At 50.6% G+C, this 12,571-nt stretch overlaps 1 protein-coding gene across 2 annotated transcripts in view; it reads left to right on the forward strand.

Annotated features, from left to right (window-relative positions):
* Positions 1-2,530: 2,530 nt before the first annotated feature.
* Positions 2,531-12,571, forward strand: part of TMEM255A (transmembrane protein 255A) — a 55,090-nt gene continuing 45,049 nt past the window's right edge. For both annotated transcript variants that reach the window (XM_081793778.1, XM_081793779.1), the window contains exons 1-2: positions 2,531-2,765; positions 9,456-9,598. In XM_081793778.1, coding sequence (XP_081649904.1) covers positions 2,708-2,765; positions 9,456-9,598 — 201 coding nt within the window. In that variant the 5' untranslated portion in view covers positions 2,531-2,707. The remainder of the gene's footprint in view (positions 2,766-9,455; positions 9,599-12,571) is intronic.

The following is a 12,571-nucleotide window of genomic DNA, read 5'->3' on the forward strand; positions in this document are numbered from 1 at the left end:
TAAGCACACCATCTCCAGGGACAAGACCGCTACTGCTCTCTGAGCTGTGGCGGCTGCCATTGTCACTGCTACTGGTCTCAAAGTCATCTTTAACTTGACTGAGAGCCTGCTGTGTTCCAAGTCCCATAAGGTTCCCCAAGAGACCGTATGAAGGAAATACACAGTGTGCAAGTTCTTTTAAGTAGCTACCTCCTCTAGTACTTTTTAAAATAGCTTTTAATTTTCACGCAGGCTTCGGGAATACAGATGTGGATAAAGCAAGCTCCCCCGCCTTAAGGGTACCTCACTCATTTCTGGCTTTGATTATAAAGGTCAATCGATAGGCAGTGCACTAAAGTGAAAAGACCTCAGTCTGTCCATCGAAACCAGCAAGGTGACAAGTTTCTACTTGGCTTCTTTAGGGATCTCCAGCCGTGTGGTTGCCATAGGGGAGCCAAAATCTCTAGAGAATGTGCAAAGCCATCTTTTCCAGCCCGTATAAACCCTCTTTTCTTCAAGGCTACTTTCACAGAAACAAAATCAGTTAGTTATGAAGTACTCCTGAGAAACCAAGGCTGGTTGCAGGAGACCTTCACATGTAATGTATGAGATATTTAGAGCGAAGGGGGTGGGGAGAGGTAAGTAAACACAACTGAGGACAAACACGGCAAGAGTATAAACACAGGGCTTCTCCTCTCTCTGCCTTTGTGGAGCATATGGAGATTGACACAAGCCAAGCATGCCTAAGACACACACCTCTACACCAGTGGGCATCTTGTCTCTATCTGGGACATATCTCACACATTTCTAAACCACATCTATAGCCTAAGGCTGCTAATAATACCTGACACAGCATTCAGCCTGGCCCCTGGGGTGCCCAAGTTCTTTACAAAGGGCTTCCTTTTTAACCTTCAGGAAGTGTCTTTTCTTCCTTTGGAAGATGGGAAAGGGCAAGGGCCCTTGGTTCCATTTGGTGGATAAGGAAAGAAGGCCTCGCAGTGGATTAGCAAGCCAGAGCTGGAAAGAACCAAGTTCTCGTCTTCATCCCATCTCTCAGGAAGAGTTTTTTACTTGTTTGTTTGTTTGTTTGTTTGTTTGTTTTGGCGGGAGGACCGGGAAAGAGTGTTGTCACAATCATCAGGGGAGGTGGTTGGAAGGAGGCCTGGCGATCAGAACCTGGGAGCTCTCACGGGGACAGAATGGATGCCTTCAAACGGGAAAACAGATAAATTCCATAAGAGGCCAGACCCACGGGGGCCTACTTGCCACTGTTATTGTCTTCTTCACTTTCTGGCCTCATTCTGTTCTGCTGTTTCGAGACCTCAAAACCGCCCTCTGGGCTGACAACATAGTGACTGGGGTCTAGTGGGGTCTGGAAGGACTGGTTGGGAAGGACTCTGCTGTCCTCCAAGATCAGGGCCATTCACACTTCACCCTCAGTTTCCCTTAGCAATCCCCCCAATGGATTCTGGCAGGCATGGCTTGTTCATTCTTTCCACAGTTCCTTGTGTTTTCATCCTGTTGCCCTTCTTAGGGCTAATGAGTTACTTAGGTTTCCAATATGCTATATAGAGTAATATTTCTTTTCAGCTGCCACCACAGGAAGAGCACTAACCTGGGAGTCCAACAGATCTATGTTCAAATCCCACCTCTGCCACTTACTGGCCTAGTGGCTGCAGGAAGTGTTCATCCCTTCTCGGAGATGCAGTTTCTTCATCTGTAGAATGGGAGTATCGATACTTCCTCTTCCTGCCTTGCATGGCTCTTGTGATGAGAAAATGAGATCATCGACATAAAAGCATCTTGACCAGAAGCACAAACCGGGGTGGTGCTGATGCCGAGTCATATTTGCTTTAGCTGAAACTCCTTCTAGCTCTTAGGGGGCTGTTGGTTCTAGAATTCTCAGATCTGGTGAATAAGGCTGTGTTCCCTCTCTCCATCTCTGCATAATTTTATACACGCTGGTCACATCCCTTCCCAGCCTTCATCTTTCTAGACTAAAGAGTCTGCGTTTGTTTAATCTATCTTCATATGGCAGCCCCCTCTACCCTCCCCCATCCCCTTGATTGTAGAGTGGCCCTTCTCTGGATCATCTCCAGCTCCATTATGTCATTCTGGAAGCACTAAGACCAAACCTGCACAAATGTGTGTGTGTGTGTGTGTGTGTGTGCGCGCGCGCGCGCGCGTGAATGTGTGTGTGTGTGTGTGTGTGTGTGTGTGTGTGTGTATTCATCAGCCCTGAACCTCTGACTCTGCCCCCTCCCCAGTTATAAATCCTAGAACAGGATGCTTGCCCAAGACCCTCTCTCCAAACTACAGAGAAGGCCGGTTGGCCCCAGGCTGTAGCCTCCCCCTCTTTCTCTGCGCAGCCCTGGCCCCAAGGGGCTAAAACGGCTCCCTGTCTGGCTTGGGAGGCTGGGAGGTGGATAACTAGGATGGGGGGGCCGAGGGGGAGGGGTGGGGGGGTCTTGCGCAAGCGCACGCCGCCGCTCGGACCGCCAATGCTGCTGCCTCCCGGAGCAGAGGGAGGCAGAAGAGGAGGGAGGGAGAAGAGGGGAAGGGAGGGGGAGGCGGCACTTGGGCTGCAGCTCGCAACCAGAGGCAGTCTCTCTCTGCTCTCTGGAGGGACGGGGAGCGGCAGCCGCGGAGTAGGATGCTCTGCGGGGCGCCCTGAGCCGGGGGCGCGTGAAGCAGCTTCGGGGGCCGGGGCCACAGGGCAGCTTTCACCATGCATCAGTCCCTGACTCAGCAGCGGTCCAGCGACATGTCCCTGCCCGATTCCATGGGTAAGTCCAGCCGCCCTTCCTAGGGGCGGCGGCAGCTTGGGGTGAGTGCGCTGCCCTCTGGACCACAAGCGCCCCGGCCGCCCCCGAGAGCCGGGGAGCGGGAAGCGGGGCCAGGTAGGGGGTCCGAGCTCCCCTGCGTCTGGGTCGCCGACCAGAGCCCCAGGGGAGCGGCCCAGCGGGGGCGGGGGCGACGCGCGGAGACTGGAGCGCCAAGCTTGCGTCGGAGTATCCCTGCCCCGGAGTGCGGGTGTGTGCGTGTTTGTGTGCGGGCGCCGACAGACTTGCAGCTGGTGGTAAATTCCAGCTGTCTGGAGATCCAAACACTTCCCTGCAACCTGCGCCCTCGCTTTCCATTCGACGCTCCCTCTTTGCAAAGTCCCCGTCACTTCTAAGAGCTCACGACTAACGACAATTAGGAGAAGCAGAGTCCTCGCCCCCTCCCAACTCTGTCGAAGCTGCCCAGAAATTCAGAGCTGCAGTGGTGGTGGTGGGGGCAGACTTGCACCTCGCTGGTGGGGGGGTTTGCGCAACCCTGGGGGATGGGCGGGGGGGGGAGGGGGGTTCGCGGGAGGGGAATTCCTAAGGAATCACTCAAGACAGCCCAGCCCTGCAGTCTGCAGCGGCAGGATCAACATTCCTTGAATTTGATTCCTGTTCTGCTCCAAATGCACGGAATGTGCGTGAGTGTGAAAAAAGAGGTTGGGGGGGGGGGGTAGAGACGAGTGAGAGCGCGAGAAAGAAAGAGCGAGCGCGAGCCCGCGCATCTTCTGAAGTAGCGCTTTCCCTCTCGGGGTGGAGTGGAGGGGGGGGGGAGACCCACTAGCCTGATTTGGTTCAACACTTTTCCTCATCAAACCTGGGGGACAGCTCATCAAATCAGGCACCAACTTGGCTGCCCCTCGAAGCTGCTTTTTGGTAGTTACAAACAAAACACAAACCCAGTCCCCCTCAGCTGTTAGGCACCTTCCCAAGCCCTATGATTTCACTGGGTGGAGAAATTAATTTGGAGCCCAGGAGAACGGGAGGAGATTGTCAAACCATGATCCCACCTAATCTTAAAATTCGCCTCGGGTACACTTTAACATAATCGAATTATCTCTTGCCAACATACTTTACATTCTGCAAATTTCCTCCGTCCCGAATTCCTGCCATCCAATCTGCTCAGGTCTTCTCCGATGAATTTGCGGGAACATCTCAAAAGGAGGGGGCGGGGAGAGGGTTGAACCCCCTGTGTGAGCTCCTTACTGCCTGCAGAAGGCCCGGTCTCCACAGAATTCGTTCACCGGAGGGACCCCAGAAAGTGTCATCTCCTAGATGGTGAGAAGATTCGTATTTTCAATGGTTTTGCATATGCAGTATGAGAATTTGCTCTTTTTTATTTTTGAGGGTGTAGTCATTTGCAACGTGGTCCAAATGAGGCCAAGGACTTGGGTCCGAATCCAGAACCCAGCAGTACCAGACTCCCCCCAGCTGTCTTTCTAACACGACACACACACACACACACACACACACACACACACGCGCGCGCGCGCGCGCGCACACACACACACACACACACACACACACACACGCACGCGCACACAGGCACACAGAATGCACTCCTCACCTTGGCCAGCTGTGGCGCCAGCGCAGCCCCTGGCTCCCCGACGCCAGACTGTTGCGCCAGGGAGGGCTGGGTGGAAGAGTGCGAGGGCCCGCAGCGCCCATTCCCGCAGTGGGCCACAACCACCTGCAAAGCCCGCCCCCGCGTCTGGCCGTCTGCCAGTGGGGGAGTGGGCAGGTTAGGGGCCCAGGGCTTAAAACGTTGCTACTTGGCACATGGCTCTGTGGGCTGGGAAACAAGATGAAGAGAGTTCTTTCTTGGGCTCCCGGGGGCCCTCAGCCAATCTTGGCGTTTCCCGAAAGGTCTGCGCAACAAGAAGCTGAGTGGGCTTCTCCCAGCCCAGACTCTACACTGCGGGGAAAAGAATCCTAGATCCCTCATAGACGCGCGAGCCTGCTCCACGCATCCCGCTTTGTAAAGTCTGCAGACCCAGGGCACTAGCAAATTCCTGAGTCGAGTGGTAACCCTGGATTTCCAGTTTGGACAGGGGAGTCTCCCCGGAGTTCCCTGGCTCGGGTCCCGCACAACCCAGGCCTGAATCAGCGTCTAGGCTATTTAGGAGCTACTCCCACTTAACTCAGCTCTGGCAACGCCACCTTCCCTTGCATGGGGGGTGGGGGGGTGGAAGTGGGGGGGGTTGTGTTTCAGCCCCCAAGGGGCAGCATTTCTGAGGGGATTCCCTCTGCAGGCAAGACACAACTGCAGCCCAAACAGTAAAATTTAAGACACACACTGCACCAAGGTGCCTGCATCTACGTTTGCTGGCTGCCTGGGGATGAACGGTTAGTACAAGGCTTGGAGCAGAGCAGGCGCTTGGCAATATGAAGATGGTAATTTGACTCCAGCGCCCCTGCATCCCCTTCCAGCAAACCCCCTTCTCCCTTTTGGCAACACCGCCCCCAGGCGCTAAGGCACCTCTACTACAGCCGGCACTCCTCTCCCAAATAACACATTTGTAATTCACCAGTGACCTGGGACATCTCTGATCAAAGAACTGCCAGAGGCGGGGTGGGGACGGGGGGGGGGGGGGGGGGAGGGGGGGGGACGCAGGATATCAGCACCCTTAAGAAAATGTTTGGGAGATTGGCGGCCTTGAGGCTCTTGCATGGGCAGGCACCTGTTTCCACCGATGTGCAAGGCTGGGACTTCCTGGGACCCTCCCTGTGTGGCAAAACTGACTCAGGTAAGCAAATCCTAACTGGTTCAAAAGATGAGCCTTCCAAATTAGCCAGTCGTCAACAACATGGTGTATAGGACAGACTACTGGGCCCCTGTCCTTGCTGCACGCCGATAGCGATTACACACCCTATAATCAAGGGGGTCATCAAGAGCTCGTACAGGTAAAACAGGAGTAAGCAGAGACAATCATCCCACCTTCTGGCAACCCACATCTTCGTTCCTGTCATATACACAATCTTGGACCTGGATTTGTCATATGACTTGTGTGCCAGACCCCCAATTTACAAGGGTAATCAATTTACCATTGATACATGTATTGAGTAAGGTATACAGGAATTCAGGGACATGAAATAATGAGCGATTAGAATAGAGTGAGCTTGGTAAGAAAACTTTGGGAGGAGGTTAGTTTTGAGCAGGTTTTAGGGGAAGGGAGGGACTCAGATTCAAAGACCGCAGTGCAGGTGGGGGATCTGACCAGGGGGGAAACCAGGCTGTATCTGGAAGGGTGGAGGCAGCAAATAATTGGGCGCTTCTAGAGCTGAGTATCCTGGTCGTCAGGAATCTGGGGTGGAGGTGGGGCACTGCAGAGAGGGAGGGCCGCAGTAGCTCTGCAGGGAAGCTGCTGGGGGCGGAAGGGGGGCAGGCAATGCCCATGACGGGATTTCAGACTCTCCCACTGCTCTTGGTTGCAGGGGTGGTTGTCGTTGTTTAAACAGAAATCTACTGGGCGCCAAGTCGTCCGGCTAGTGAGAGACATTGGGGTTTTGTGACATTAGTTGACCAGAGGCTTTTAGTTCTGGGGACCCGTCAGGTATACCCTAATTTAAAAAATCAATTCTATGAACACAGCTTATATTTATTCACACAATTCCCCGCATGCCTTTTTGATTAGAAGGGAAGACATTCTGATATGTTGCCTCTGGTTTATTCAACAAGTATTGACTGCTCTCTAAGTATCAACCACTACGATAGGCACTGTTTTCTGGTACCTCCTGCTTTATTTAAGTACCTCCTGGTATCCGAAGTTTTTTGATATGTTGATTAACTAAACAGAGTCGGAATCAGATGTTCCTGTGTTCGCGGGAACATCTAGGGCAGGCCCCAAAACTGTACCCTAATAAGAATAGGGCTTCCTTCTAAAATGAAACAACCACCAGGAATATGTCCTAAACGGAAACAGTTTACCTTTAGTAGCCTGGACCACACGTTCAGAGAACGTTCATCTGCTCTAAGCAGATGTGACTTTTAAGTCAAATTGACACTAAAGATAAATGGAGAGGTGATTCTTCACTTTTCAAAAGCATTCACCCCGCAGTTCCTTATGATGGTCAACTCCCCAAGTACAACTAGAAATAATTTCATCTTTCACAATTATAGTCCTTATAGTGTAAAGTAGGGAGTGGCTTGGGGGAGGGTGTGGGGAGGGGGGACAGAGAATAGATATTCAACCTAGTGATGAGAGAGTTTTCATGGGACTTTTCAAAACAAATCCTATTTGGAGGCAAGGCCCCTGGAAATCTGTAGGATCTTTGCCTGGGTTTCTCAACCGACTGGATTTTCAATTCAGGTTCTCCAGCAGGAGAAAAAAAAAAAAAATACATTTTCAAATGACACCATGTGGTTTGCTGAGTCACTTTTCTGACCTGGCTCCTGTGCTTTTAAGAGCTAGAGTGATATTTGCAAAGGAGACCCAAGAGCTGTGAATAGGATTTAAAGCCACTTGGCAGGGAAGGAGTGGGCAGGCGAGTGATACCAAAAAAATTAGAAAGACCATACACACACTCCCTCAGTTTAGTCTCTAAAGTTATATGTTTTCTGTGTGAGGTGTTGAGACACTTTTCGTGCGTCACAAAGATACCGCTGGCGGCTCCAGATGTTTCCTCACTGTGTTTTGCTAATTTGAGGCAGGGGAGGGCTCAGATGGGGTGAGCGACAAGAAGGCAGACGGAATGGAAGGCGAGGTAGGTAGGTTTATGTTAGAGCCCCTCGTTCACCGGGAAGCATCTATCAACAGACTCAAGGACCCTGGTTTAGACACTCATTTAAAGGAACCCCTCGAGATCCAGACGGAGGCTAACTAACCTCCGGGCGAACAGAAAATAAATCCTGCCCCCCTCACCAGCCCCCCCCACCCCCCCGCAGTCCGCAGCTCTGCTCTCGGTGTTTCCACCAGTCAGCCCGCCATTTGCTTCCCAAATAGCCCTCTCTCACGAAGGGCCCTGATGTCACAGGTGTCCCCAGTGGTCCCTTATGCTCTTCCCCGTGGAGGCTGGACTCGGGCCCCACTGGAGAGGAGCCTTCATCTCCCAAGTCTCCCTGCCTCGCCTCCCAGGGCGAGATCGGGGTGCCTACAAGCGCTCCAGCCCCTTCTACATTGCAATGTGTCTTAGAGCGGGATCGCATTAGAAATGACCCTGATGAGTCACGTCGCTCACTTTCCAGGCTGACGTCAGGGGAGACCGCCGGCCCCTCCCACCTCCCTTGGAGCCCTCGGCGGGGACGGCCCCGGGGAAGACAAGATGGACGGTGGAGCGAACCCGGGGGGGGGGGGGGGCGCGCTCCGTCCACCCGGGAGGGCGGATCTTCTGGGGGCTGCGCGGGCCCGGCCACAGCCCTGCCCTCTGCCCTCCTGGCCTCGGGGTCTCGCTGCTTGTCTCGCCTCCCTCCCCCGTCCTTCGTCCCCGCTCCTCTCCCTCCCAGTGGTGCGGTCTGGGCGGCTTCAGAGGCGGCTGCTGCCCTGAGGCCGAAGTGAGGCCTCCCGGGACGGTGGGGTCCTGGGAGCGGCTTCTGGGGGCCTCTTTGGGCCCCTAAACGCCAGCCAAGCCACATGGGTGGGTGACCCCCATCGTAAGGCTCCCCGCCGCTTCATCCTTCTCACTAGAGAACTGGACGCCCCTACCATTCCCCCCACTTGCTTGGTTTCCCGGAACGCAGAGGTGAGAACTCATCCCCGGTGGTCCCCGTGGGGAGTCCCTTCCCCTCGCTGGGGAAACAACGGCGGCGCGCGGAGCGGTGCTCGATTCCTTTCCAAAAAAATTATATTCAAAAGCGAGTCTCGATACCATTTTTCTATCTGACTTAATAAGCCTGTTTTCGGAAAAAAAAAATATTGGTTTGCGCTATCGTGTCTGATAAGCACTGAGTAGGAGAACGGGTTTCTTGTCATTTATAATATTTATGTCACCCTCACATAGGCCTAAATGTGTGTAAGTTATAATCTTCCCCATCTACCTCCCCCGATACATATCTTTGTGGACTAATGGCCTCCAAACACTTACTTTATTACACACATTTGTTATGTGACAAATCTTGCCAACACACCATTTTAAAGTTTATACACGAGGTGGCAAATGTCAGAAATAAGTGAAAAAAAGAATCCCAGTACCTGGCTTGGTTGTGATATTTACACTGAAAATGAAATTTCATATCTCTGGCTTATAAAAAATAACCCTTCTTAGTTGCATTTTGGCTTTAAAATATTTTCATTTAATGCCTCCATGCGTACACTTCCCATTTATCATAGGCCTTGTAATTTGGCCTTAAAAAACACTCTACTAAGTGGGTACGACACATCTTTCATGGAATGGCAAAAGCACAAAATTTGTTGTGGGTTTTTTTTTTAATGTAACTAAGATGCTGTCTGTTCATTTTCAAACCGGATATATATATATATATATATATATATATATATATATATTTTTTTTTTTTTTTTTTCTTCTTGTAAACGTGGCACCTGATGATTGCAAAATACCGGAAGCTCCATCCCTTCCCCATAATTCCCCTCCCCAGAGATAACCCCAGCTACCAGTTGGGGTAGGAAAGGAAGACCTTCCCAGTGATTTTTCCCTGTAAGTCCGTGCCCTTCTCCGGCCAAAATGAACCACTTCAGTTTCTCTGTGTGCTTTCAGGAGCCTTCAATCGAAGGAAACGAAACTCCATCTATGTCACCGTGACTCTGCTTATTGTGTCGGTGTTGATTCTCACGGTGGGCCTTGCCGCAACCACCAGGACCCAGAATGTGACCGTCGGAGGTTATTACCCGGGAGTTATTGTAAGTATAAAAGGCCTAGGTAGGTCTCAGGGGCTTGCTGGCTGCGGTCTTTCGGGTTCTACTCGGAGGGTTTTTGATTGTCTGAGTTTCCAGTGTTTGCTCAGGTTTCCTCCTGTATATTTCTCTGTATGTGTACAGAGAGGAAACTCTGGGCCCGTTAAGAGCACTGGATTGAGAGTCAGAGGAATCCCAGCTGTGTCCCTAATTAGCAGTGTGCTGCTGAGCAAGTCACCTCGCCCTTTAAGCCCTTGATTTTCTGGTCTACGAGGTGTCACCAACCAGCAGGGTTAGCTTTAGGCTACGGTCCCTTTCTCTCTGGGCACCTGCTTTCCCACGTATAACAGGCGTCACCTGACCCTACCTGAAACCTGACGACGGCTTGACACTCTGACCGTCACCGCTGATCTCCAAAGTGAGCCTGCATTCCTACCAGGAAACACATGTGGAACATTTACTTCTAAGATAGGTATATTTATCCATTTACAGGTTTTATACATGTTCCTAAAACATACAGACATGGAAATTCAAGAATTAGATTCAAAAGAAATAACTTTTATTATCCTCATGCTAACTTGAAAGAATGACATCCACTTCGCGTGAAGTCGGTCATTAAAGGTAGTGGCTATGAATCCTTATTTCAAGTAGCCCGCTAGATCATTTTGAACAGTTTTGGCTGACTTATCAGGTACAATTACGTTACCGTGGGCATCATTTTTGGAAATTTTCAAATTGGGGTCGAGTCGACACACAATATCACACTACTTTCTGGTGTACGACATAGTGAGTCCACGTCTCTCCATGTTATGCTGTGCTCACCGCAAGCGTAGCTGCCGTCTGTCACCATACAGCGTGGCGTCATTGTTTTTTTAATGTCGATCCCACTGCGTAGCTGACAAAAAGCTCATCCCGAGACAGGTGTCAACTGTGCCATTTTCTTGTGGCTCGCTTCTGCTTACTTACATTATTAGGGTCATCTTCAATTTGCGGTTTCTCAACAGGAGCCTTTCCAAACCACCTGTCCATTTGATAGGGACCAAGTTTAGTTAAAGCTAGATAACGCAGTCCGGGCACACGTCAAAAGCCCCGCCATCAACTGGTTGCTGCTGGGATCTTGCCTTTTCCTCCCTGCAAGACGGCTGACCTTGTTATCTGACATTCACACCGGGGGGGGGGGGGGCGCCAGTGACAGTCTGTTTATTGAATATTTGTACCGCTTAATTTCTCTTACTAGTTTAGATAAACAATAAATAGGAAAAAAGAGTTCGAATAGTTTCTTAGTGTACATCAGTGGATTGTTGTATCCATCACCAGGGTGCGTGGGCTCCGCTCTGGAAACCACCGAACTCTTGACATACAAAGCCTCACTTTATAGCAAATCATCGTGTCGTATACGTGACATAGATACAATTTCTTTTGTCATTTATACTTCAATAAATCTGGGGAAAAGAAGAGGAAAGAGAAACAAAAACAAACATGAGCCTCATTTGGATCGACACACACACGGCTGCTGATCCCAAAAGCCTAACCCTAGAGGTAGGGTCATATTTTCACCATCAATTATATAACTTGTCAATTGTAAGTGATTGTAGAGAACAGGGAGGAAGTTTGGAAGTTTAGGATGGTTCTTTTATGTATAGTTAGTACAGCAAAGAGGTCAGATGTGTTTGTGTTGTTGTTTTTCTTTTTTCTTTTTTTGAAGAGGTGGGGTTGGAGAGAGAAGTCAAGGGAGAGGAAAGGATTAAAGATGGATGTCTTTGACAAGCCCAAGCTGCTGCGAGTGACCAAGCCTGACGAGGGTTGCCTAGGCCACGGATTCCACAGTCAGCCTCCTCAATAGCCCTGGCTGGCTGGCGCCAGACGTGCCTCCCACCTCCCACAGGCTGCCTGGGAAGTTCCTTCGCCATTCTTGGGCAGGCAGGGCTCCCTCCAGCCAAGGGCAGGTGTCCCTCTGTTAAATGTGTGATGTGAGAACTCACCCGGTCCACTTCCTGTGGTGAGGCAAGAAAACCAGTTGTCAGCAGAATTGGGTTTTATTTTTAAGCACAAGCGAGGGGGGCGAGGAGGAAGGGGGAGGTAAGATTGCATTTTGGTGGCTTGGAAAAGCAATTTATAGGGTCTGTGTGACTTTGTGTGCTTCAGGTAGCTGCGTTTTGTAAAATATTTCTGACGGATGAACAGAATGTCAAAGCCAAGAGTCAGACTCCCCATGGGTGAGGAAAAGGTATTTTCCCTGTCATTTAAGAGTAGGAACTCCTATTCTAGAACAGTGGCTATGAACCTGCTCTGTAGAATAGCTGCCTGTGGGTGGCTAGGTTGGAATGCATTAACAAAGGAAGGAGGGCGCATGATTGTTGGTATTCGAGTACCTGATGTTCAGCAAGCTCGGGTAGTTGAAGGGGTGCGTGCCTCTGTGTGTGTGTGTGTGTGTGTGTGTGTGTGTGTTTCACTAAAAGCTAATATGGAAATGTTAAGAGGAGAACCATCCCTAACAGACAGTGTGCCCCATGGTTTACCCTTTAAAAATGTGCTCTTAGAGTTCCTGTAGATTTGTTTCTTTAAAATGGGTTTTAATTATAGAAATGAATGGGGAAGATTGCAGATCGAAAGGCAGAAACATCCATTTGGGTTTAGAGGTCAAATCATGTTGTAACAAATACGGTGACGACTCAGGCCTCTGAAACAGCGTGTGCCTGACAATCCAGATTTATCCGGGAGTGGGATGCTTTCGCTCATTGACCCGTTTGGTTATTAGAGAGGTAGGTACTGTATAAACTCTAAGCCAGTGGTTTCCCTACTTTGGTGTGCAGAAGAATGACCAGATGAAGCTGTGGGAAATGCAGACCTCAGGTCCCTACCCCCAGAGATTCTGGTTTGGTAGGCTCGGTATGGCCCAGGAACCTGAATTTCCTTTTGATGAGCTAATTTTGATTGGAAAAGTAATACAAATTGAATCTGCATTTTACTAAATACCCC

The sequence above is a fragment of the Panthera onca genome, chromosome X (genome assembly GCF_046562875.1).
Source record: "Panthera onca isolate mPanOnc1 chromosome X, mPanOnc1 haplotype 2, whole genome shotgun sequence".
Classification (NCBI taxonomy): Eukaryota; Metazoa; Chordata; class Mammalia; order Carnivora; family Felidae; genus Panthera; species Panthera onca.